At 42.4% G+C, this 27,451-nt stretch overlaps 1 protein-coding gene across 4 annotated transcripts in view; it reads right to left on the reverse strand.

Moving 5' to 3' along the window:
- NALCN (sodium leak channel, non-selective) overlaps positions 1-27,451 on the reverse strand; it is a 312,666-nt gene that overhangs the window by 15,420 nt on the left and 269,795 nt on the right. For all 4 annotated transcript variants that reach the window (XM_021065878.1, XM_021065879.1, XM_021065881.1 and 1 more), the window contains 11 exons: positions 26,060-26,227; positions 23,933-24,037; positions 20,967-21,073; positions 12,248-12,368; positions 12,064-12,162; positions 7,093-7,186; positions 6,473-6,579; positions 6,197-6,271; positions 5,077-5,196; positions 1,552-1,620; positions 213-361 (listed from right to left, as the gene is read on the reverse strand). In XM_021065878.1, the coding sequence (XP_020921537.1) occupies positions 213-361; positions 1,552-1,620; positions 5,077-5,196; positions 6,197-6,271; positions 6,473-6,579; positions 7,093-7,186; positions 12,064-12,162; positions 12,248-12,368; positions 20,967-21,073; positions 23,933-24,037; positions 26,060-26,227 (1,214 nt within the window). The remainder of the gene's footprint in view (positions 1-212; positions 362-1,551; positions 1,621-5,076; positions 5,197-6,196; positions 6,272-6,472; positions 6,580-7,092; positions 7,187-12,063; positions 12,163-12,247; positions 12,369-20,966; positions 21,074-23,932; positions 24,038-26,059; positions 26,228-27,451) is intronic.

The following is a 27,451-nucleotide window of genomic DNA, read 5'->3' on the forward strand; positions in this document are numbered from 1 at the left end:
TTCTTTTATTGCTGAATTTCCTAATGTTTCTAAAGAAAGCATGCAAACTGTTTTCAGTGAGAAAAGTGTCATTTAAAATTTGGCCATCTTATTCTGTTTTAATTTCCAAATGATTGCTCCCTCCCCAATCTTTGTACAAAAAAAAAAAATCTTTGATTTCATTACTTAGTAAGTTTGCTCAACATTTGAATAGAAGATAAATATACACCAACCTGTTAATGTTCTCGCCATATTTCACAGTACCAAATAAAACAACTCCAGCAAAAGCATAACACAGCAGCAAAAGGAACATTCCCACTATGATAAAGAAGCTTTTATACATGCTGACGACCACTGTCAGGAGAAGCATCTTTAGTGTTACCTGTTTGGAGATGAAGGAGTGGGGTGGGGTGGGGAAAGAGAGAGAAAGAGGGAGAGGGGGAAAGAGAGAGAGAACATGAGAATATTCTATTCACTAAGCTGCAGTGAACCTGGGAAGAAAGTAGCAGTTAAGCAGTTTGGCACCAAAGTGATTCTCAAGAATAGCATTGAAAATTGCTTCTTATTTGGCATTAAATTTGAATATTATTAAAAACCATTAGAGAAGTTCTACTCGTATTCCAAACTTCATCCTTTTTTGACAAATTAAAGTTGCACCCCAACATTTTTACTGCTCTGTTTTCTCTCCTCTTGCTCCCTCATTCTCTATGATAAGGGCTTAAGGGCTGTGTACATTTGGGGCCAAGAGCCAGCAGACCTAGGATTCCTCCATAAACAGCCATTCACAAAAATAAATCTAAACAATGGTAAAATACCAAATAACCATCAAATATTAACTGTAGTGATTATGTGGATAGATGGACAACACATGAAATACAGTTAGGAACAAAAAAAGGCAAGAGTGCTTTAAAAATGAAAAATAGGGGAGTTTCCAATGTGGTGCAGCAGAAATAAGTCCAACTAAGAATCCATGAGGATGCGGGTCTGATCTCTGGCCTCGCTCAGTGGGTCCAGGATCCGGCGTTGCTGTGAGCTGTGGTGTATGTCACAGTCATGGCTTGGATCTGGTGTGGCTGTGGCCGTGGCCAGCAGCTGTAACTCCGATTTGACCCCTAGCCTGGGAGCTTCCATGTGCCGGCTGAGTGTGGCCCTAAAAAGCAAAAAAAGAAAAGAACATATGTTGAATGCATTGAACATTAAAGAAAAGAAATCTAGAATCAGGATTATGATTGATTAAACATTCTTCTTTGCCGTAAAATCACTTAACTTTACTCAAAAAGCAATAAAAATAGATACATTAAGACCACTGGCTTTTGCTTTTGTGCCTGTTATGTTATCTTTAGTCGATGATGGAGTTCACTTCCGAGTAAGGATTAAATAAAAACGCAACTGTCAGGAAACATAGCACCAGGTAACTAAGGTACCAGGTCCCCATTCATTTCATTGTTTGCTCACGTCTAGGAATCTGTGAACTCCAGCCCTGAGGACCCAGAAGGGCCGCTGAGGTCAGTTGGTCATCGCTCCTTTCTTCAGCGCACCTGACCTCTGACAGCATCTTCCAGACGCACTTACATGCTTCCCGCAGATGGAGAAGAACCGGAAGACGATCACGCAGGCGCCCATCATGTAGGTATACGCGTTCTGAAATGTAACCAAAGCAGAGCCTCTGATAATGTGCACGAAAGAGCGTGTTACGGTTCCATTTCTCACTTGAAGGCTGCTGTGAAGTCTACTGAATAATGAGGTTAATAAAATGTGAAAATTCCTATAAGAAATTAGGAATCTTAAAAAGGGACTGAAAAGATCACGGCCAAAACTCATGAATAAATATTAGCTGTAAAAATCAAATCTTAAATGAAACTCCCGTCTCTGTTGTGCTCAGCTGATTTCTTGTATTTTAAAACTTATTCTACAAAAAATAGTGACCAGCTCCTTCAAGGAGAAGAACCACCCTGGGATAACAGAGCAACATGGAGAAGCGGAGCGAGACGGGAGAGAAAATCCCACCGTCCTGGCTCCCTTCCCCCCGGGTGGGGCGCTGGTGTTGGAAGAGACGGCAGGGGCCCGGCCTCAGCCTCCTCCTCCCGGAAGGTCTCCAGAGACCTCTGGGTCCCAGCCGGCCACCTGCACGTTAGTCTGGGCCGATTTCAGTCCTACCTCGCGGAAGTACATCCAGCTCTTCCTTCCAGCGGGCGGGTGCGCTGAATAGGACTAAGGAAGCTTCGCCTGAGACGCAAAGATCCCACCGGCTATGACCGCAGTCACAACTGCGGCATTAAGCGGATGCCAAGGCGTGATTATTCCCCAGGAGCCCTGCTGAGTCAAATGACTGCAGTCACAGATGGGCCCCCGGGAAGGGAAGAGCCTCGGTGAGGGACGACGAAACAAGTGTGTCTGCACAGAAGCGTCACGGGATGGGGACAAGGGCTGTGTCTTCCGTCACCTTAGCCCACCGTAAAAGAGAGCGGGGACCAACGTCCTGCCAGAACCAGAGCTTCTCGGAACAGAGCAAAGCAACCGGGCGGAGGTGTTTGGGGGGTATGAGATGTCCCCTCTGGGGATGCCCAGAATTAGGAAGCTTACTCTACTCTTTCCTGCCTGGATCAAGTAGCTTTTGGCTACAATGTGTCTGAAGAAAGACACAAACGTGGGCTTTGCTGCTCCTTCTTTCTCTGGTCGCTCAAAACCTATTGTAGCTGCCTTCCCTTACATCCTAAGAGTGAAGACACACCCCAGCTTCCGGGGTGGTACCCCAGTCCTCGACCTGGACCACAAGGTCTTGCGAGGTCCGACACCTTCTCACCCCCTGCACCATGTTCCCCTGGCTCCTTCAACTCCAGTCGTACTATCTACACCCTGAACCCCCCCATCACAGGGAGAGCTGTCTGGAATGTTCTCCCCTCACCCTCAGATGGCAACCAGCCCTCACTCTGTCAGAGAGCACTCTGATGAAGCCATGCTACAGGGTCCTAGGTCATCACAGGGACCCGTCTCTCCGGCTCTCTCTCCGTAGCTGCAGTTCTCAGTGACTCGGGGGCCTTTGATGAGGCCGACCGAGCTTTCCAGGCTGTGAGCTTCATGAGAGCATTTCGCTTTGCATCCCTCTCAGTTCCCGGTGTAGTGACTTGCAGTTCCTAAGGGCTATGAATCATTCGCCCTTGAGAAAATGAACCGGGGTGACTCCGAACCACCTGGCTCAGCTTGGCCCCTGAGGCTGAAGGCAACCACTGTTTGAAGGTCAGCAGCTTCATCCTCAAGCAAGGCCTCTGAGGTGTGTAAATGGGTTCTGTGTGTTCGGGACCTTTTCTGACATGACAACACTGGAGAGGGTGGGGACATGGACAGAAGAGCAAGGGGAAACTGATGGTGTGATTTTGGCTGGAGTCAGGGAAGACTAACAAAAGAAGAAAGCATTTATAGTCACGTGTTATGGGTGTGTATAATCTTTACAATTAGAAAAACTGGGAGTTCCCATCGAAACGCAGTGGAAACGAATGGAAACGAATCCGACTAGGAACCATGAGGTTGCGGGTTCGATCCCTGGCCTCGGTCAGTGGGTTAAGGATCCAGCGTTGCTGTGTGCTGTGGTGTAGGTTGCAGACACTGCTCAGATTGGGTGTTGCTGTGGCTGTGGTGTAGGCCGGCGGCTGCAGCTCCGATTGGACCCCTAACCTGGGAACCTTCATATGCTGTGGGTGCGGCCCTAAAAAAGACAAAAAAAAAAAAAAAAAAAAGAGAAAGAAAAACTTCACATACTTGAGCTTCCTAATGTACGTGTGGAATAGGTAGATTATGAAATTACATTCCCAGTTACAAACAGGGAACAAAACATCACTGAAGACAAATAACTTGAGGCTGGAGAACGGGGCAGCCTAGATTAGGGCCCAGATGTCCTGGACCTGTGGGAACCACGTGTGGTCAGTGAGCACTTGAAATGTGGCCAAAGACATGCCATCAATGTGAAATACACACTCCACCAGACATGCAGCACCGAAGAAAGGACATAACCTCACTCCATAATTTTTACACTGCTGACATGCTGAAATGATATTCTGGAAATGTTAGGTTAAATTTATTATTAATTATAATAATATTAAATACTATAGTATTACATTTATTATTAACCCCTTTCTTTTTTATGTTTCATTTTATTTTATTTTTTTTCTTTTTAGGGCCGCACCTATGGCCTATGGAGGGTCCCAGGCTAGGGGTTAAATTGGAGCTGCAGCCGCCAGCCTACACCACAGCCACAGCAACGCCCGATCCTAGCCACGTCTGTGACCTATGCCGCAGCTCACAGCAACATGGGATCCTTAACCCACTGAGCAAGGCCAGGATCAAACCTGCATCCTCACAGAGACAACGTTGGGTCCTTAAACTGCTGAGCTACAATGGGAACTCCTCTTTTTAAATATTTTTAAATCCCAGGAAATTTTAAATTACATCTAGGACACATTTTACTTCTGCTGGACGACACAGCTTAAGGTGCCGTCAAGTACACCCAGAGCTGTGGACTCCGAGCTTAATGGAGGGTGGGGAGGCTGAACGCATTTTAGGCAAAACAGTGAGCACTCAGGTGTAAAGACGGGGAATGATGGCTTTGGAGAAACAGCAGCTGAGTGTCTGGGAGAAAATAAGGCAGAGAATCACACTGTGAAACCCTGATTACAGTGCAGAGGCACGAACGCTTTACTTCTGCTCTGAGCCGTGGGTTTGGGTCTTCTGATGCTGGCTCTCGTGTGAGTGTAGACGGATCTCTTCATCTCTCGGTTTCCATTTCTCTCTCTTGTTTTCATCCTTTGAGAAAATGAGAGTTAAGCCAGAGGATCTTTAAGGTCCTTCTTTTTCTGGCTTGCAGGCTCAGGGACTTTGAGGGGTCAGCTTTTGTCTCTATGAAGAGCGTGAGTGTGTGCAGACTTACATGTGTGTGCGTGTGCACGTGCGTGTGCATGTCCAGGGGCTTGTCGTGATCCAGGCTGAATTTTAGGGAGGTTAACCTGACCTTTGAGAGCAGGCAGACCTGGAGTGAAATGAGGCCGGAATAGGGTTATCTGAACTGAAATCACCAACTAAAACGAACTTTAATGATGCGCTTACCAGGAGGGCAAAGTGAAGCACCACCCAGACAACACCGAGAGACGTCACCAGCAGATCGTACCGATTCCTTCTGCTTTGCCAGAAGCCAGCAGGCGACATCGCTATGATCTTCATTGTGACCTGGGGAGAAACAATGAAGATGGTGAATAAGGACCAGGTATTCAGCCCACATTTAAATGTATCACCTTGAGGCACATTATTATTTTAAAGGATGCAGAAACGAAAGAGAAGAATTTATTGCCTCTGTGTGTGTGTGTGTGTCTGTGTGTGTGTGTGTGTGTGAAATCTATATTCTTCACACTCTTTTCTCCTTGTTTGGTCAGTAGTTCTGATAGCAGGATGTTTTTCTATCTCAAGTAAAAGACCCCAGATTTTAGGAAACATCAACTGGTACAGGGTGATATAAGAATCTAGCATTTCAAAGAAGATTGCACGGCAAAGCGATGTGATGTGGACCGTATATGAAAATAATTAATCTTGCCTGGCCCCAATTCCTTTTGCCGCCACGTTGCAATCTGCGTCTCTGAGTTACAGTGGTTTGTGCAGTTTGCTGTAAATATCTGAACTCACATAACTAGACAGGCCAACATTCAGATACAACAATCGACAGCGGTTAGCAATTCCTGCGGTTAGAAAAATGTCAATATAAAGTGCAGTCTTTGTTCAAGCAAAGCAGAGTAGCATGCACAGGAAATATCCTTAGAGCATGCCCTTCCTCTTCCCAAAGGGGACTTCGAAAGCAATGGAGGAGCTGAAAGGAAGTGCCATCGAAGGAGGACACTGCTTTGTTTTAAAATGTGCACTGGGAGTTCCCCTTGTGGCTCAGTGGTAACAAACCCAACTAGTATCCATGAGGCCCTGGGGTTTGATCTCTGGCCTCTCTCAGTGGGTTAAGGATCCAGCACGATTGTGAGCTGTGGTGTAGGTTGCAGACACAGCTTGGATCTAACGTTGCTGTGGCTGTGGTGTAGGCTGGCAGGTGTCGCTCTGATTCGACCCCTAGCCTGGGAACTTCCATATGCCATGGGTGTAGCCCTAAAAAGGAAAAAATAAAAGTAAAAAAAAAAAACAAATAAAATGTGTGCTGCAGCCCCCAGAGTCAGCTGACTCCTTACTGTACCTCCAGAACAAAGATGAAGGTGAAAACGACCGACATGGTTGCCAAGGGAACAGTCACTGGGTCCTCGACGTCCCACTGGAACAGAAACAGCACACACATCTGCGCCCGCGTCCAGCCACACAGAACGACTCTCCCCTCTTCCTTCCATCTGAACATGATTGTCACGTTTGATTTTTTATAAATGTAGACTGCGAGTGAACACGGCTGTTTGCGACATTCTTACCCCACAAATGAGTAAAGAATTCCTTCCCGGAGTTTTAGGGTGAAATAAAGTACCTTTACAGACAGCAGCACCGACTGGGCCAGGACGAGTAATGCAATTGTCCTCTTAAAAAAGGGATGCTGGGTTATGTCATACATCTTAGCTCTAAAACCGTCATTATCTAGAAAAGAAAGGTTTAGGCAGGGGCGTTTTAGACATAGGTCACATTGGCGTTCTTGCCTTTCATTTTTTTTAATGCTCATCTTAACACCCATTACTTTTTTTTCCCCCTCCCACAGTTCAATTTATTGTGAAGTGTTTTTCAGGAATGGATGGGTCTGAATATTTCAAACGATGGTGCATGATGCCGTCTGTATTGGAAGGAGAAGCGCATCATTCAATTTCTGTCAGTTTAATGCATTTCGCTCATATGTTTAAAAGGCAAGCACACATATATTTTATTTAAAAATTCATTTTTTCATTAAGGCTTATCCTGAGAGCGCTGAAGCACGGCCTTTGGCTGGTTGATTTTAATAGCCTATGGAGAGATCTGTAGTTTGGAGCCTGTTTCTATATTAACTTATGCGCAACCGCCCAGTGGCCTCACGATTATTATTTTAATTGAAATCTTAGACTCCTGGGGAATCATGACCACCAGTGCCCAACATGAATAAAATCAGAGCATCTTTGATACCCGGGCGAGGTGGCAGATGAAGAGGCTGTGCTATCTTCAGTCGGCTCTTCAAATCCTCCCATCTTCTCTGATCCACAGTCAGCAGAGCCGTCCCCTTAATACGCAAAGGAAAGCAGAGAAAGGCCTTTTGTCATGTGCTCTGCATCAAGGACACAGCAAATGGGGTGCGGGTATAAACAGAATTCATTTGGGTTTAAAACAAAGCCATTCTTCTAATACCGTGGTGGTTTGACACACAGGGTCTTGAGAGGAGTCCCAGAAAGGATGCCCATGGCTTTCGGAGAAGGTGCAGCAGCCTTCAGTGGGCATCTCTGAACATGTATAACGTTTGAGTTTGGGAAAATCTAAAGGTTTTCTACATGATTCGGTTTTTGAAAAGGGGTGCTCACACCAACAGTGGGTTGTTTCCTTGCCTTTCATAGTAGAAAACGCTGCAACAAAATGATGGCTCATCAATGTTGCTACTTCTGGTGAAGGCTGTTGTGCCTTTTAAGAAATCATTCCGACACGTGCAAGGGAAAAACTATTTTCAAGTGGTATGAGGCCACGGAATTTGAATCTTTAAGAAATCAGTGCTGTGACCAATGAGATCAGATATTCTGTATAATAGAGATGAAATGAGGTCAGGTGTTCTGAGACTTCTACCTTACAGCATCCTTAAGAATGAATTTCAGATGAATGAAAGACCTAGCAATGAAAAGCAAATTTTGGGAGTTCCCATTATGGCTCAGTGGTTAATAAACCCAACTAGCTTCCATGAGGACGCGGGTTTGATCCCTGGCCTCCATCAGTGGGTTAAGGATCCAGCGTTGCTGTGAGCTGTGGTGTAGGTCCCAGACGCGGCTTAGATCCTGCATTGCTGTGGCTGTGTTGTAGGCTGGTGGCTACAGCTCTGATTGGACCCCTAGTCTGGGAACCTCCATATGCCGCAGGTGCAGCCCTAAAAAGACAGACAGAAAAAAAAGTACATTTTAAACCGTTTTAAACCACGGAGAGTTTATTTTTGACCCTGGAGTACTTGCAGAGTTCCTGATATTAACCACAAAGAGATCAGATATACTGTATTACATAATAGAGTATTTCATTAAAACCATGAATATATTACATTTCATTACATTATATTATAGAGGCAGAAATATAATTTAAGAAACTGGGGGGAAAACCCACCACACACTGCCCCACTCCGAGTCTGCCTTTTCTGCCGTAGAACTAACCACCCTACTTCAGAGGCACACCCGCCTCCCTGCATCTTCAGACTTTTGCTGCTTGTGTATCGATGTATACGAATGTGTTTGTTTTGAAATTTAAAGATGTATATGATGGTATCCAATACGTGTAATTTACAGTTTGTTTTTCTCTTTATTGAACATTATGTTTTCCATACAACCAGATACTAGATCTGATTATTTTAACCTCTCACACCGTACCCCACTCTACAAATCCATCAGAAGTTATCCTTTTAGGTTTACAGACCGTAAAGCAACGCTGCAAGAGACACACGTGCACCGTCTCGTGGTAAATCTCTCGCTCCGGGATAAATCTCCAGACGGGGCCTCGGCCTTTAACCATCTCCACATTGATCAGAGGTCGCCGAGGTGCTGTCCAGAGAGCAGCAGCCAGGAGTGTGGGTTTCGGTCTACAGGGGTTCCCACTCCTGCCAAGACTTGACTTCATCAGACATTTTAATTTGGCCATTTGATGGGTGGGAAATGTATCTGATTTAGTCTCAATATTAATGAGGTGGAACATTTTTACTGTGTAAAAATGGTGATTCCCATGTGTTCCTATGTGAATTGCCTGTTCATATTCTTTGCTCATTTTTGTATTTGGATATTTACTTTTTGATCTTTTCTGGAAAGTCTCAATATCTTCTAGATACTAATCTTGTGTCCGTTACTTGAGTTGTAAATATTTTCTCTTCATCTTAGGTTTTTTTTTTTTTTTTCAATTTTTTGCTGAGCTTGTCTTTTATCATTCAGAAACTTTTCATTTTAATGTAAAATGATTTGTAATTCTTTTTCTTTATGGATTTCACTTTGTGGTTAACGTCAAGAACTCTAGGAGTTCCTGTCATGGCGCAGCAGAAACGAATCTGGCTAGGAGCCATGAGTGAGGTTGCGGGTTCGATCCCTGGCCTTGCTCGGCGGGTCGAGACGGCTCAGATCTGGCCTTGCTGTGGCTGTGGTGTAGGCTGGCGGCTAGAGCTCCAATTAGACCCCTCACCTGGGAATCTCCACATGCTGCGGATGTGACTCTAAAAAGACAAAAATACAAAAAATAAAAGTAAATGAGAGAGAACTTCACAAGTACTCAAAAATAAACTCGTCATGGCTTAAAACTCGCTTTTCATAGCTGGGTCTTTCATTCATCTGGGATTCATTCTTGAGGATGCTGTGAGGTAGAAATCTCAGTTTGGTGTTTAGATCTGGACAATCAGTTACCCCATTATCACTGTGGATGGCCTCACCCTCTCTGCTGACTTGCTGTGGTCCTTTTGTTTCATATGTACATGGGTCCCTGCCCGGACTCTCTGTTCTCTTCTGTAAATCTGACTTGCTACTCCTGTAGCAAGGCCAACACTATTTCACTTACCACAGCTTGTTTTTCCACATTTTTGTTCATCGTCATTCCTGTAAGAAGCTTATCAAAATATTTTAATCAAACAGCTTTTTCATTCTTGAGCTTATCTGTAGCTTACTTTGTTTCCTTTATTAGTTTATGTCTATTCTTTGTTCCTTTCTTGCTCCCATTTTCTTTTATAATACTTTGTTGCTCTGGTTATAGTACATTAATTTGGATTTTTGACACAAATAATGAGTATCTGATTTTTCTTTAACATGTGCACTTAAAAGTTACTAATATCCATCTAAGTACTGACTTATCTATCCCTTGTGAGTTTTTAACTTGATTTTTATAAAGGATTTGTCTAAGTGTTTTGTGACTTTCTATTCTGATTTCTTCTGTCACTCAAAAATTAATTAGAATTTTGTCTTAATATTTCCAAATTATGAGAATTTTTTGCTCTCTTTTAAAATTTTGGCAGAGAACCTTTCCCAATTCTTTGGTGATCATTGTTTTAGGACTTTGTAGAGGATATGTACTTGAAAACATACATAGTCTCAGATTGTCAGAGTCAATGGTCTCTATATGCCCATTAGATCAAATGTTTTTATTGTGTCAAATCTAATTTTTTCTTTTTTTTCTGTCTGATTTATGAGGCAGAGTTTGTTAAATAATTTTGTTAATTTCTGCTTTGTAAATTTTGAGGTTCAGGAATTCTATATTTTGTGATCATTAGTTTTCTTTGTCATTATTTAATTATACTGCTTATTCCTAATAATGACCTTTGTTTAAAATTATTTTTTCTACATTAATAATGCTAAACCACTTTTCCCACTAACTGCAAACAAGTACTTATTCTCTGAATGTCGCGACATGAACATCGTTCCTTTATCAAATACACGTAGACGTTTTGGATAGTTGAACTCTAAAAGGACCCAAAGGAATGATAAATGTGGCAGTATCATCTGAGCACTAATATAAGAAAACCTCTGAAAGTTTGTTATCTTGTTGTTGTTGTGGAAAGTTTATTATTGCGAAATAAGTTTATTAATCAAACATGTCATCTTTCTTTTTTTTTTGGACTGTGTCCAAGACATGTGGAAGTTCCTGGGCCAGGGATCAAACCCATGCCATAGCAGTGACCTGAGCCACAGCAGTGACAACGCCAGATCCTTAACCTACTAGGCCACCAGGAAACTATGAATGGGTTCAAGAGAAACAGGGGGGCTGGGCGATATGACCTCTATCTTTCTCTCTTTCTCTAAATTCCGCGTTTCTGTGGGTTGGAGTAGTGTTGGGGCACCAAGGGGGGATTTTCAAGTTACACCCTTTGAAAGGCTGATGGAAAGGACACCCTCATTAGGCACATATCAAAGGTGGCAACTGTCTGAGTAGCTGGTACCACACAGGGGGAGCCTGGGGGAATGTGAATGACACTCCTGTGCACAGCTACACAAACCAAAGGGCCCTGATGGGAATGCAGACGAATCCGTGCCCACGATGAATGACATGGGGCACGTGGGGTGATGCAGGCAGATCTAGCTTTAATTGGGCACAGAGCCATGGACAACGTTCTTATACCCTTGAATGGCAGGAATGGGCACCGCTTCTGAATCCTGGCCCCATTTTCTCGACCTATAAGCCCCAGACAATGATTTATTTCACTTCCAGAGTCTGTTCTTCCACTGTGCACTGCAGAGTTGTAAGAACTGAGAGGGGCACATGGAAGCAACCTCAGTGTATGATTCCAGAAAACCGACCCTGACCCAACAGAGGGCCTATCACCGCGTCCAGGACAACAGAGAACGCGCCTCCCCAGCTTTCTTCTTGACAGGAAGCGACAACTGCCGTTTTCCATTTGTCAGCTCTTGTACGGATCACCAGAGCTGTTAGGAGCTCAGCACGCTTCCCGTGTTCATGAAGTATGCAAAGTTTTTATGTGAAATTGGAAAAATCTTCTCTTTATCCTGTGAACGAGGATTTTCAGGTTTCGCCTGCAATTCCCTCACTACCCCATCACAATTCGGAGTTCACCTACTGAGTTGCAAAGAAGCATCCAATTTACATTTCGTGAAAGTAATATTCCCTGCAATCAGGGCTTTGGTTTCAGCTACTGTATTTTAATAACTTGCCGCACATCATTTCAATTTGAACAATAGGAGATGCGCTTTTCCGCTGCCGGCAAATTAATGACACCGTTACCAAAAAGAGGAAATTTAGCAGGAGAATTGGGCTCTTAAATAACACGTCTGAAAGGCAGCAATGAGGTAGCTTGTAAAATAGTCAGAGATTATTTACACCGATCACATTACAGTTTAATGCGACTTCATGCCGCGTGTGGAAAAAGGAGCTCAAAGTGAGAGGCTAAGAAAGAATAAACCCTGTGGAATTCAAACCAAGAATTCTTACCTTGTTTTCATTGAAATTAGCAATAACTACTCCAACAAAAAGGGTCAGTCCGATCATGCAACCCAGGAATACAAAAACATGAATATAGATTCCATGCATCTGTATAAATGAAAAACACGGTTATTCATCAAAGCCAATGAGAGCAGCTGTTGTAGTGTTCCAAGGATTCTGAGGGTGTGCTTACCGGGCCCACGCGATGAATAATAACATCCCTCACTTCCACCCAGCCTTTCAAGGAGAGAACTTCAAACAAGGCCAGCATAGCATTCCCCACATTGTCAAAATTAAAGTTCCGAGGATTCGCCCTGCGAGGCAGAAAGAGGAAAGTCCAGTGAAGTCCCATTGAGAATCGCCCTAAGGCAGTATCTACAACTCTTTCCAAACTTGGGTGCAAAGGATATTTGGCACTTGGAAGGTAGGCTAGATGGCGTTTGCAAAATCATAACAGTGCATCAAGGAGTTAGAGGTTGTTCTGTGGTTAATTACTAGGGACTGCTGGGCGGTTCTCAACGGGAAGCGAGGCTGCTTAACTCTCGACTTCTAGCTCCAGAGGTTCTGCAGTGTTTCTGGCTGGTCCTGATTACACTGAGGACTTGCTGATTAGAAACTGTATGAGGAGATGCTTACGAAGGGCCTTTGGAGTTTGGATGTGAATTCTGAAAGAATTTTCTATTAGAAGACCTTTCCAAAGGCATGAATTTCAAACCCTGGTGTTAGTATAGAAAATGAAAAGAGTAGAATTTGGCCACTGGATTTCATTCTGTATCATCAGGTGAGCATCCTGCCTTGACATAGTGATGCTTCAGGGGCTTCTGAGGTGGCCCCGAGCTATGTGGCTCTAGACCACTCCCTCGCAGGTGGATTTTTCTCTTACTAACTCAGTAGACACGTCTCACAGACTCCAGTGCACAGTACGCTGTCTACATCCAGAGCTAACTCCTGATTCTTAAAACAACTTGGCCCCTCTGTTTTCAATTTATTTTTTGGTCTCTTTATTTAGGGCTGCACCTGCAGCATAAGGAAGTTCCCAGGCTAGAATTGGAGCTGCACCTGCCAGTCTACACCACAGCCACAGCAAGGCAGGATCCAAGCCACGTCTTCAACCTATACCACAGCTCATGGCAACACAGGATCCTTAACCCATTGAGCGAGACCAGGCATGGAATCTGCAACCTCATGGATACCAGTCGGGTTCGTTACCTCTGTGCCGCTGTTGGAACTCCCAGGCCCCTCTATTTTGAGGGATCAGGGGATGTCTTATTTCTTATTTTTCTGACATGTTTATACTTTTCTCTCCCTGCTAACATTTTTCTACTGCACTGCATGTCCTTAAGTCATTACGTGTCTCAGCTAACATTTTTAAAAGAAGATTTCAGTGGTTTTTTTTTTTTTCCCTTTTCAAAGGCTATTTTTACTTTAAATAATTAAAAGATTTAGACAACCACACGCTGGAGTATCATGACTCTCACCACATTTCCTGATTTTGATGAATTGAGTTCAGGCTTATTGAATAGAGTAGTCTACTGAACCCTGGCTAAATTATATTTCGTTCATTATTTTTCCCTGCTAGCACATTCATCAAAAGTTAACCTTCATAGGAGGCAACTCCCTAGGTAGAATCTGGTTTAGTATTTTTCTACCATCTTTCATGGTTTTCAAAAATAAAGACAATATGAGATGTATTTTATAAGTTTTTTTAATTAAATATGTGGGAAGCTAATAAGAAAACATAAAGCTAAAACTGACTTATTTTTAAAATTAAAGCTGATTGGTATAAATATTTTCTACATGGTAAAAAAGCCCCATTTAGAAATTCATATGTCAGGATTCTGATTTATATTTTTAAAGTATAAAAGTAAAAGCATATTCCCTTGATTTTTCTAACAACATTTCCTTTAGGGGGTTTCATTTAAATTTAATATATTTTACAGCAGACAGAAGCTGTAAGGATTCTACAGATGCCACATTTTCTTGAATAAGGATTTAAAAAAAAAAAAAAAAACCAAGTGAGTCAGCTCTCAGATCTGATGTTGAACTTTCTTAGCCATCCATTTTCTTTATGTAAAAGTGCTTTTTAGCTGAATTTGCAGCAACCCAAATTATTTTCATGTTCCACATCCGTTTGAAGTTAGAATATATTAAAATAGACTTTTAGGCAAAAGCAAGAAAAATAACATGGAGGATCATAAACTTAAATTGCTGGAAGAATATATTACATTAAAAAGCCTCAGTTTTGGGAGTTTTCTTGTGGTGCAGCAGGTTAAGGACCCACCATTGTGGTCAGTACAGTAGCTTGGGCCACTGCTGTGGTGCCGGTTCGGTTCCATCCCCGGCCCGAGAACTTCCACATACCACAGGTGGGGCAGAAAAAAACAAAACAAAACTTAGCTTTAGTCATAGAAGATATCTGTTTATGCTTTGTTCATGATACTAAAATTGGAAAGTTTGAAACTTTACCTATAACTACAGAGGACTTCAACAAATTCCAAACACAATCCATTACTGTCATTTTTCCTGTTGCCCTTCTATGATTTGGAAGGTTGTTTAAATACCACCTTTTTTGGTTAATTTTTATTTATTTATTTAGTTAGTTATTTTTAGGGCTGCACCCATGGCATATGGAGGTTCCCAGGCTAGGGTCCAATCGGAGCTGCAGCTGCCGACCTACACCACAGCCACAGCAACACTGGATCCGAGCCACGTCTACAACCTACACCACAGCTCACGGCAATGCCAGATCCTTAACCCACTGAGCGAGGCCAGGAATCGAACCTGCAACCTCATGGTTCCAGGTCGGATTTGGTTCTGCTGCGCCACAATGGGAATTCCTCTGGTTAATTTTTCAAAGATTAGAATCTTGTTGACCTGATTCAGAAAATTCAGACATCAGTTCAGGCCTCACAATCTATCAGTTTTCTGCTATAGAGCACAGGGCACTATATATCTGGTCCCTTGTGATGGAACATGATGGAGGATAATATGAGAAAAAGAATATATGGATATGTATGACTGGGTCACTTTGCTGTATAGTAAAAATGAACAGAACACTGCAAGTCAACTATAATGGAAAAAATAAAAATCATTAAAAAAAAAATTCTGTCAGTGTTCTACCTCCCAGTGACAAGTGCTCCAGGACTAAGTTCGTGATAAGGGGAGCTGCTCATCCTCTGGGACGATGGGGTGCCAGGGAGGAGAAGAATCTAGCTTCTGCCCTTGAACGTGGAAATGCAGGGAATGACCTTGTCCACAATGGCGCCCTGTATCCTACACACCTCCACCACCTCGTCTAGAGAAATCAGAAAGTGGTGAACTTCCTGAGAGGCAGATTTCTTTTTTCTTTTTTTCTTTTTGGCCTTGTACTTTGGCAACGGCAGTTTGAGTTTCCTCAGCTTGCCACAACCTTACCTCTGCCTCGCCCCTCCCTCTCACCTGCCTGAGGCTCCTCCTCCTTCCACCTGCATAATTCCTATGCATCCCTCAAAAGTTAACTGAGAGTCTCCTCTGCATCTGAAGCAGGAAATAGATGGGCTCCAGAAGAGACATGAACAACTAGCTTCTTATTTATATTCCTGAGGCAGGAGATAGGTGGGCTCAGGGACAAACATTTACAACCAGCCACCTGTCTATACTTCAAGATAGAAATAACAACAGGCACGAGGCAGATAGCTGATACTTGTCTCCTGTGAACTAGTCAACAATGGTAACGACTTGATCAAAAGGGGCTGAGCTCTGCTTGGACCAAAGGGGCTGAGCTCTGCTTGGACCAAAGACTCCAACCACGCATGCGCAGAGACCCCCCTGGGTCAGAAAGAGAAGAGGTACCAGGCCATAAAGTCTAGATAGCTTTCCCATCATGCCCTGCTTTGAACTCCATCTTGGCCAAAAGATGCACTCGCAGATCAGGTGGGAGAGATAAAACAAGATAACTGGCTAAAGGAGGACAAAGACTCGGAAGGACTGTCCCACGTAAGTGACTTAAATCACTCCTCTGGCACCCTCCTCATCGGGGGGACTCCTGTACCCTCCCTTCTCCTTTAGGTGTGTATTCCTGCTTTGCTTCTGCCTTAGATAAACAGACGACTTCTCTGTGGGCTCGCCCACATGTCGTACTGTGTTTCTAACAATAAACTTAATACCTTCTTTGGAGTCTTTGCCTCCTTGAAACATCCTTGCTTTCCACAGGTGGCAAAAATCAGGGCAATTCTGCTTGTAACCTCTAGCTAGTCTAGCAGTGAAGACTCCTGATTTTCACCCAGGCTGCCCAGGTTCAGTTCCTGAGCAGAGAATTTACGATCTCACCCTGAGCCATCACTCACTGCCTCTCCGAAATTAGGTCCTTCTCCTTGGTCCGGTCATAGTTTGGGTTCGGTGCCTTCTGTAACCTAGAGTCAGGGGCTCATACACCACGGAGCTAAAGAAACTTAAAACTTAAGCTCAGGGCTTCTCCTCCCAAGACTCAGGAAGGGTCCAGAAATGAGTTCACATAGTCATAGTTTCTGTTAAATTTATAAAAGCAAAGTAGATTTATATTCTTTTTTCTTGGAGCACGTACACAAATTGTTTGAGTACCAAAAAAATCTGATCTCCTCTGCCTAGAATGTATCACAGGATAATTTAAAACTACAGGTAAGCTTCTGGGTGAACTTCAAGTGAGTTTTGGGTCTTATTTATGTAGCATTACAACCTTAGCATATTACATTAAATTATACATAATTTTGCTTTCTGTTCTCCAAGACTTCAAGCCATTAAGGGTCAGGGGCCAGAGCTTATTTCCAGGGATGGCATAATACCTGGCAAGGAGTAAGCACATAGTTAATACATTTGTTGTAAAACTCAGTACTTGGTTGATTTTTCTCTCATGCATTTCATTTTCCTAAATCCCAGACCTCCGCTTAAAAGAAAGCATACAATATTTATAATATATGGCATGTTTAATCCTTTTTACCAAGGTAATTTTTATTTCATCAAGGCTGAGTGATTCAGAAGAAAATGAATGCATTCACCTGAAGAGAGAATGCAGAAACCAGACTGTCTCTTGAATTAGCTAGTGCATACTTATGTCCTAATTATAATTATCAAAGCATTCCTCTAGGCTAATTCCAAGATGTAAGTTATTTTCTCAATCATAAATTAGCCAATAGAAAACTACAAAATTTTTAGCTGCTAACTATTGATGATATTATTAGAGAAAATGTGAACATTATTATGGTTCTGACATTTATTTGATGAAACTCTTATATTTCACTGAAACTAACCCAAATTATGATATTCTAGACACATGGACAAAAGCTATGGTGATAACATTCAAGTGATGTCCCTTTATTTGTTTTCGCTTTTAAAATATCATTGGACTTGAAACCCCTAATAATAACTTATATAAAATACTGCCTTTCAATGAACTGATTTTAAGATCACAGAGAGCTGGTTTTATGGAACAGGCTGAACACCATAGAATATACCCGGAAATAGCTTACTCTTCTCTCAACCAAACTTCCCAGTGCATCCTATCCCCTTCCTGACAGCCTGGGGAGAGCCCAAAGCTTTCTGGTCCCTGTTATGTGATCAGCCTCATTCCAGAAAGTCCATCCATTCGAACATGTACCAGGACCCCACCCTTAGCAGCTCAAGCCCGCCCCGGGGTCTGTTCCATTCCTTCCCTCCGTGCTAACATCTGACTCCTACAAGCCTGGGTGGAATGTAGCTGGAGTCAGAGAAAGGGGATCAGGTCTTGCGTCTCTGACTCTGCGGGACGCTGGGTATCGGCGCTCTTCACAGCAGCCTTTGCTCTTTCATGGAGCTCATTTTTATGTTCCCACGAAACACTTCGTGTTTTAACCATGTTTCTAGCTCTGTGAACTGGATGCTTTCATAGCGTCTGTCCCACATACACATGCTGGATGTGCTTTATGCTGGACAACTTGATAAAATGCCTGAGTCACCCTTGCTGGCCTCCTGCCTCCCACATCCTCCTCCCCCTCATCAGAAAGAGTCCTTTGCAGGGCGTGCTTTTCAAATACAAACCCACCAAGCCACAGCCCACACCCCCAACCACCTCCTTTATCAGGCTATCACCCTCTGGGCCACTATCCACCTGCCCTAACTACCCCAGCGTCAGGTCCAGACCACCTCGGACAGGCTCTGTGTTCCAGAGCCCACTGAATTGTCCACTACCATGATGCCATCTTTGAGTATATTGTTCTCTTTTACAGCAGTGGGTGATGGAGGTGGACAATGTTCTAGTAAGTTCTGCTTGGCTTGGTCTAGTGGGCCTCTTTAGACAGTCAAAAGATACTTTATCTCCTGTTGACCTCAGCTTTGAGAGTTTAGCCTAAATTCCAAAACAGTGGGGGGAAAAAAAACAAACAAAAACTGGCATCTTGATATACATAATTTATGGTATAATAATGAGTTTTAATCCCACAACAAAAATAAACTTTTTATGCTTTCTTAAATTTTTTATTGTAATGCTTTTCTAGTTAACACCGGAATGAGGATATTCCCATGTGTTATATATTTCTCTACCCATGCTCAAGATGCACATCTAAATTTAATCTCTTTTCCCATAGTTCTTTGGTATTAAAAAACTCCAATATAAATTGGATGGAATTGTTTATGAAAGTGAATTTCACATGAGAGAAATGCCAAAGCAGGTAACAGTGAGTCCTAAGGGTACAACCGGGTGAAATGCTATTCCTTTTAAAGAGTTCTGACATTTTGTAGAGAACATCAATTGTAACAAAAGCAGAGCAGTCGCTGTGGTTCACCCATTATATTAAGAGGTAAAATGAAATAAAAAGAAAACAGATAATGACTTGAAAGGACAGATGAAGTTGATGGAACCCTCAGTGCGTCGGTGGAGCAGACTGAACGGGTCCATTCACAGTCATTAGGAAAATGGATGAGAAAGGGCGTAGCTTACTTCTGGCTTTGATGTAAATGCTTTAGAAACATTTTTAAAAAAAAATTTAAAGAGAGCGTTAGATACAATCAATTGTGTTACTGTCTATTTCCTTCCAGGGTTTCAATAACAAAATCCTTCAATTTAAATGGGTTTTAAAATGGAAATAGCTTTATAATTTCAGCTTCTCTACAACTATGATGAGGACATCACATCTTCCTAAAAGATGTCATGTCAGGATGAATTTAAATTTGATTAAAATTGTCAAAATTTTAAGAAATTGGTTAAAAAGTTAAATTAAAATTTGATTAAAATTTTGACAGAAAATCTTTTTTCTTTGAAGCCTCCTTAATTTTTTAAATTTAAAATTGTTATTGGAGTTCCCGTCATGGCTCAGTGTTTCATGAATCCCACCAGGAACCATGAGGTTGCGGGTTTGATCCCTGGCCTCCTTGCTCAGGAGGTTAAGGATCCAGCATTGCTGTGAGCTGTGGTGTAGATCGCAGATGCGGCTCGGATCCCACCTTGCTGTGGCCGTGGTGTAGGCCGAGGCTACAGCTCTGATTAGACCACTAGCCTAGGAAACTCCATATGCCTTGGGTGTGGCCCTAGAAAAAAGACAAGAAGACAAAAAATAAATAAATAAATAAAATTGTCACTTATTTATTTTTATTGGTATGTAGTTGATTTACAATGTTGTATTAGTTTCAGTGTAGAGTGGTTCTTTTTTTTTTTTTTGCTATGCCGAATTCTTAGCCCATTGAGTGAGGCCAGGGATCAAACCCACATCCCCGTGGATCCTAGTCAGATTCGTTAACCACTGAGCCATGAAGGGAACACCCTAGAGTATTTCTTTTTCAAATTCTTTTCAATCATAGGTTATTTATTACAAGATATCGAATATAGCTCCCTGTGCTCTGCAGTAGGTCCTTGTCGTGTATCTGTTTTATATACAGTAGTGTTTATCTGTTAATTCCAAACTCCTAATTTATCCCTTCCTGTTTTCCCCCTTTGGTAACCGTAAGTTTCTTTCTATTTCCGTGAGTCTATTTCTGTTCTATAAATAGGTTCATTTATATCATTTTTTTTAGATCCCGCATATAAGTGATATCATATAATGTTTCTCTTCCTCTGTGTGGTGTACTTCCTTTAGTATGATAAGCTCTGGGTCCATCCATGTTGCTGCAAATGGCATCACTTCATATTTTATAACCCTCACTAGCTTATAAAGACATGAGAATCTAGATACGTTATTTTAAAGTATTAGAAAAATACTGCAGTGATGGTCATTATTTTCACGAAACAAGCTGGGGCTCAGTGTACCGCTCGGCCCTCTTATTTACCTTATTTTATTTTTGCATCCTATTGTAATGCAGTGCTTTGCCTTGCACTACCTAAAATTATTTTAGGGAATTCTAGCAGAATTAATTTTAGTTTCCTGCCACATTACGCTGCCTTAAAACATTATATAATATATATGACCATGAAGGTATTATGTTAAGTGAGTAAGTCAGACAAAGACAAATACTATATAATCTCACTTATATGTGGAATCTAAAAAAACAAGACAAAACAAAAAACCCACAAAACCCCCATCATAGAAAAATGGATCAGATTTCTGGTTACCAAAGATGGTGGTAAGAAGTGAAGAAACGTGGTCAAAAGGTACCAACTTCCGGTTATAAGACAAATAAGTACTAGGGACGGAACACGCAGCGTGGTGGTGGTTAATACTGCCGTGTGATACAGAGGAAAGCTATTAAGAGAACAGATCCCACCTCAGAAGGAGATTTTTTTTTCTTTTCTTTTTATTGTATCTATGAGATGACGTTAACCAAACCTGTTGCGACAATTATCTTACAATACATGTAAATCAAACCATCATGCCATATGCCTTAAACTTATGCAGTGATGTATGGTAATTATTTCTCATTAAAACTGGGAGGGGGAGACCCTTATACTGACAAACATAGTATTCTTCGGGATGTTTTTCTGATATGCTTACCAAACACGGGGCACCCAAAATCCAGGTTTTTTCTCTCCAGGTCTTAATTTTAAATTTAAGTTCTTGGACACACTTACATTGATTCTGAATATTCCATTACAATCTTCCTAAAATAGGAAAAACAGAAATGAAAGGACAGGGAGAGGAACCTGGTCAGAAAATGAACTCAGAAAAAAATAAAAGATAAGAAACACTTTTTACCTAGAACAACAAGTCTTTTATCTGACAACAGAGATGTTTACATCTACTCAGCAAATAATAACAAGGACTTCAGAGAGAAGCAGGTGAAAAATGTTAGTGAATAGGCAAAAGATCTGAACTCACGTTCCTCCAAGGGAGATACACAAGTAGCCAAAGAGCACGTGAAAAGATGCTCAACATCATTAGTCATCAGGGAAATGGAAATTGAAACCGCAATGGGATACCATTTCACTGAATAAGAAGGCCTATAATCAAGAAGTCAAATAACAAGCTTGGACAAGGATGGGATGAAATCATAGTCCTCACACTAGACTCTTTATCCATGGCTGGTGGCAATGGAAAATGGTGCAGCCGCTTTGGAAAATAGTGCGGCTGGTCCTTAAGTGATTAAACAGAGAGTTACCACAGGACCGTGCAATTCCACTCTTAAGAGTCTACCCAAAAGAAATGAAACATAGATCTACATGGGAATTTGTATATGGGTGTTTAGATCATTATTGTTATAAATAGCATTATTTATAATAGTCCAAAGGTGGCAACAACTCAAATGTCCATCAGTGGACACAAACACAAATAAAATGCGGTATATCCACACAGTGGAATATTATTCAGCCATAAAAAAGAGTGAAGTACCGACACACACTACAGCATGGATGAACCTTGAAGATATGCTAAGTGAAAAAAGCCAGCCATCAAACACCACGTATTATACGATTCCACCTGGAAACATGGCCACCAACGACTCAAGCTTCATGGATTTTACATGTGAGCTGCATGATCCAAATGTGGGTGTTTCTAGTTTCCCCTCTTCCTTGGGTTTGTCTCTTATAAAAGGAAATGGAAGTTCCAAGGTAGAAGTACTATCCCCGTCATCCCCGTGGTACATCTGGCCTTGGCCTCTTCTATCAGGACTAGAAAGGAACTCATCCTGATGTAAAGGCCACTTCTCACGCTGCCAGTTTCTTTTTCATTATTCTGCTTGCTCCTGACGGTTTCTGTGATGACTACGTTTTCTTAGACTTTCCTTCTGAACTTTCCAGAGACCTCACTGCCCTGGGGAAAAGGATAAATGCCTCATGGTATCTGCGTGTCTGTCCATCCACTGCGTGCTCCCCAGCTCCCCACCCAGGTCATTACTCTTTAGCCTGGTCGGGGAGTGAGGAGGCAGCGTTGAATCACAAGGCTCTCAGGCCATTATTACTGTACTGAGTCATCCAAGATTCCTAAAAGGCTTCGTCTTGAAACGCTGTTATTATCTTTCTGGCCTCTATTCACGTGGACCTAAAATAACCCTTCTTTCCTTACATAAGCCTGTGGACTCATGTGTCAGCTCATTATCACCGCGCTCATTTGGTACACGGTGACCTTTCCACCATGGTCCCTGTATGTCTTCTTGGGTTTATCGAAGTTCCTGGAACCTCTGGGGAGGGGCATTAAACAAAGCAGTGACCGGGCAGTGCCTTGTGAAAGGACATCAGCTCTGCCCAACCTACACCTGTCTCTTCTTTCTGCCTCTTCCTGAAAATCTCACTGTTAACATGACCCATGATATGTTTTGACTGGACAAAGAGGTTACTTGTACTTTACAACAATTCCAGAGCCACGAGCTTTATAATTAGGAGCCTTAGGGATTTTCCTGGCACTATAAAATCTGTATTGGACACCCATATTTGCTGGAAAAATGGAAATGAGTGTTATGGTTCAGCTCTGGTAGCGCTGTTGGAAACATGCATTGTAAGGGACTTCAGGCATGATTTTACCTGGGTGAAAGAGGAACTATTCCTGCTAGTTTATACATCAGCAGAACTAGAGTTCACTTCCTTAATCTACTTGGAACATAGGGCAGAATTCTCAGAAACTGGGACATGGAATGCAGCTGCAGAGATTGGCTAATTATCAAGCAAATCCTATCCCCCCCCCTTTTTTTTTTCCCCACAGAATATACTACTGAGCTACACATGGCAGCCTCCCTTCCAGCTCTTTCCAGGAGAATGTGGGTTGAAATTAGGGGCTGCCTGCAGCAGACTCAGCCCATAGTCCTCTGAGATAGAGATGGTTTTCCATCCCTAACTTCCTGCTAAACAGAGATGACAGCCAAGGGTGAGGAGACACAACAGAAGAAACTTGAGCCCCTGTGTGATCATTTGGAGGAGAGCTGTCTGAATTATTCAAGATGCAATATACTCATTTCATTGTGCATAGCTACAGACATATTGGGGCTGTTCCAGTGGCCAGCGCCTCTTATAACACCAACTGAAGAAAGATAAAGAAGCAGAATTGAAAATGTTCAAGTTTGGGTCTTTGTTAGCTGTCTTCATGTGGCAGATTCTGGGCAGCTAAGAGCCAGTGCGAGGCCCTGACTTCCTAACAGAGGAAGGCGGGGTGGATTGCTCATAAGAAGGAGTGTGGAAGTCAGACTTTGCCTTTTGTGTTGGGGGAGCTGTTTGCCAATAGGCATCTCAGGCCCCAGCAGGGGCAGGATGAAGTTAGGACGTTAAGACCTTGAGGCAAATTGGAATCTTGAGTGACTACACTGAAGGTGTCAACACTGGCTTGACCCTGGAATAGGAGGGAGGGGTAGCATTATCTCAAATGCACTTTTATCTTCTAAACCTTTACCAGCCAGAAGAGACATACTGGCTGCTTTAAGCAAAGGGAGTTCATGGCTAGAGTGTTATAAGAGTTCTATTCTCTGAGCACCTGCTCACCCAGGGAAAGTCAGCTTCCTGGATTTTCATCCCCTGAAGACAGAAAAGATAGCTTACCCTTCTAATAATGTTGGGATCATTGCACTTGGCCAGTTTTCCAGCAAAAAGCTGAACTCCAAAGCTCGCAAAAACAAGCATCAATGTCAGCAAAAGAATGGAGACCTGAAAGAAATGGGTGAGACAGAAAATTTCTTGGTAAAACATTAAAAACAGTAGGTTTGTTTTGAGCAGTGATAGGAACAGGACTTTTCAGATAGTACTGTATGAAATTCATGGTCTTTGGATGCTGTCTGTTAACTTCTCCCCCACGGGTCATTCAGTTAGCCTTGTTGGAATGTTAAATTGAGAAGGAAATTAACAACAGGTTTGGAATTTTTAGAGTAAAAACTCATGACTTTCATGGAAGAAAACGGACTACGGTGTTTGTGATGTGAGTTGGACATTTCTGATTTTGAAATAAACACTTTATTTTATCTAATGGAGCAAAAGAAAAATCTTGAAATAATTCTCTTTTCCCCCATTTTCTCAAAATGGATTCATATCTCTGTTAGCAGAGCCTAAGGTAGAGGGACAATGGCTTTGATTTCTTGGGAGCTAGGGTGGATGAAGGCATCTCACCCAGAGGGGGTGAGATTATTGTCTTGAAAAGCCAATCTGTTAATTGACTGGTGCGCCCTCTGCTGGAGGATTATTTTGGTCTCAGCGAAGAAGTGGCAAAAATCCTGAAGCCACTGATGTGCAGTGGTTGAGTAACCTAAACATCTAACTTAAAGATACTAAAATTACACAGAAACATCCTCTGGAGCAAGGTACAAAGTGATTTATCTTCTAAATTCTATCAGGGCTCAAAGAAACGTATCTGTGAGTTGTCTCATTTTGTTTCTCTTCAATTCCAGCTTTATGAAAAGCCACCATGTGATGGCTTTAGTGCAAAAATTTACGGACTTTTAAACACAGCTTTAACAAAGTGTTAGCAACGGTATGCCTATAGTAACATAACTGCTTGTCTTTAAACACCTTAGAATCAACTGCAACTATAGCAGTTCTCTCACTATAAGTGTGTCTCTAGAAAGCAAGATATAAAACAAGCCTATGTAAATTAATTCATGTTTTCCATGCACAAGCAGAACTCATTAATAATAAAAAGAATCCTGTGATCACTCCTTTGTAAGGCAAAGAACAAAGAGTCTTCTTTAACAGATTGAAACCAGAGAGCCTCTTACTCATTGTTTTATCTGCAGCCCTGGTCTTAGAAGACCCTAAATCAATATTTACCTGACTAAAAAGCATCTTTTCCCCTCAATCACTTTATAAGTATTTATTACTGTATATTGAGGCTACTTAGAGTATACCTGAATGCTACAGTTTTAAAAAGTTGCTTTATGTGAGCGCCCCACAGATCAGAGCCAAATTTTGTGCCATATGGTTTGGGCACATAGAAAACGAGATTATACCCGCAAATGTGTTAAGTCCAAATATCGTTTGTGAAGCTGATGATGTTGAATCACCTAGAAATTAGGGTCAAGAGTTAGGACTGGAAGTGTCAGCAAATACTATCTCTTTGGATTCTCCTTCCATTGCATTTTCCAGGGCGCTCCCTTTCAATTTCATTGAAGCTCACTTTTCAAAAAAAGTTATAACCTGGTCCCATCCTTGTAGAGCCTCGACCTGCTCACACAGCAGGAAGAACAAAGCCATCCATTTTACGCAGCCTGGCTAATCAGGGAAGTGTGTCCAGGTTTCAAAACACTTGTGTTTTGACACCTTTTTTTTTTTTTTTCCCTTGGCAGAGTAATGTAAAATTAAAGTGGGGAAAGAGATTTAGTATTTAATACTAAGCTTTAACAAGACAACTGCTGTCATTGCTATGTATCTTTTTTCTTTTTTAAAGTATAGTTGACATTGCTATGTGTCTCGATGCAAAGATTATGATGATAAAAGAGTACAAACAACCCTGGCACTCAAAGATAAAAAAGTTTGTTGAAGTAAATGTACCAATAAACCAGAAGCATCGATGGGTAAAGTTTTTGAATGCGTGTGGTGTTCTGTTAGTGCCTCTAGACTCTTCTGGCAAAAACCAAGATGACAGACTTAACCTTGACAGCAAGCCTGGCTTTATCCCCTCATTAGCAGCATTAAAAGCTGGACTACATGAACCGGAAGCAAAGGGTGATGGTCACGTACCAAAAAGATTTCCTTGAAGCCGCTGAAAAGTTCTCGAACAACTTTCCTCATCTGGGGCACCAGTTTGAAGATCCTCAGAGGTCGCAGGCAGCGAAGCACCAGTAAGAGCTGAGCCCCTGACTCCGCAGGCACATTTTGAGGCATCCAGCAAAGAAATATCAAGCTCACCTGGAGAGACAAAATTGTCACTAGAATTCATGCAATGTTTATTGTCTACTAGCTACATTTCCAGTGAGCCCAGTGGCTACGAGTTTAGCAGAAACTCTACACGTTATGCAGGACAAGCATTCACAGGGCACATGTGCAGCTCAGCCCTGTGAACTTGATCGAGGCTTTGGCAGGAATGAAATGAGGGTGCCCACATTCTGGGCGGGGGTACACCAGTGCCTCCCACCCCTCCCTCTGTTTTTTGTTCCTAAGCTTTTTAGGGCTGAGCCCGTGGCATACGGAGGTTCCCAGGCTAGGGGTCGAGGCCTACACCACAGCCACAGCAACACCAGATCTGAGCCTCGTCTTTGACCTACAGCACAGCTCATGGCAACGCCGTATCCTTAACCCATTGAGCAAGGCCAGGAGTCGAACCCGCATCCTCATGGATACTAGTTGGGTTCATTTCCACTGTGCCACAATGAGGACTCCCCCGCCCCTCTTTTAACTCAGACAACGGAGGCTCCACTGAGGTCCATGGATTGAAATTCCTTCGATCAAGGAAACTGCACACTTGACCAAATACTGTTTTATTAGTGATCTCAACATGCTACGTGTTAATTGCCATAACTCTCCCTGTTGCGTTGGCAAAGACATCGATTTTATGCCTCCTTTGACATTTAGAAAAGAAGGGAATCTCCTTGGAGTCCCTTCCTGCAGCTCCCCAGTTTAGTCTGAATGAACAGGTGAATGATCACCTTCTCTAGCCTCGTATTTTGTGTTTTGGAATTGGAAGAGCGTTCCAAGCATGCTCACTCTAGTTTGCTTTAGCAATAAGTGGCTCATTGATCAACTGTATGCTGTAGTTTGTGTATTTATTTTATTATTATTATTATTTTTTATGGTCAAACCAAGGCACATGGAAGTTCCTGGGACAGTAATTGAATCCGAACCGCAACTGTGACCTGTCCGGTGGCAGCAACACTGGATCCTTTAACCCAGTGCACCAGGCCAGGGATCGAACCCCTGTACCTCCACAGTGACCAGAGCCACTGTAGTCAGATGCTTAACCCACTGCATCACAGCAGGAACTCCAGTTGTCGCTTGTTTTTCTTAGCATAGACGCCACAAAAATTTTGGTGTGCAAACTGGATTTGCTATCTTAGACCTCATTTAATGTCATGTCGTATGCATACATAAATGTGGTTGATGTATCTGAACCATACCCGTGAATGTTTTTAGTGC

This window comes from Sus scrofa, chromosome 11 (assembly GCF_000003025.6).
Source record: "Sus scrofa isolate TJ Tabasco breed Duroc chromosome 11, Sscrofa11.1, whole genome shotgun sequence".
Taxonomy (NCBI): domain Eukaryota; kingdom Metazoa; phylum Chordata; class Mammalia; order Artiodactyla; family Suidae; genus Sus; species Sus scrofa.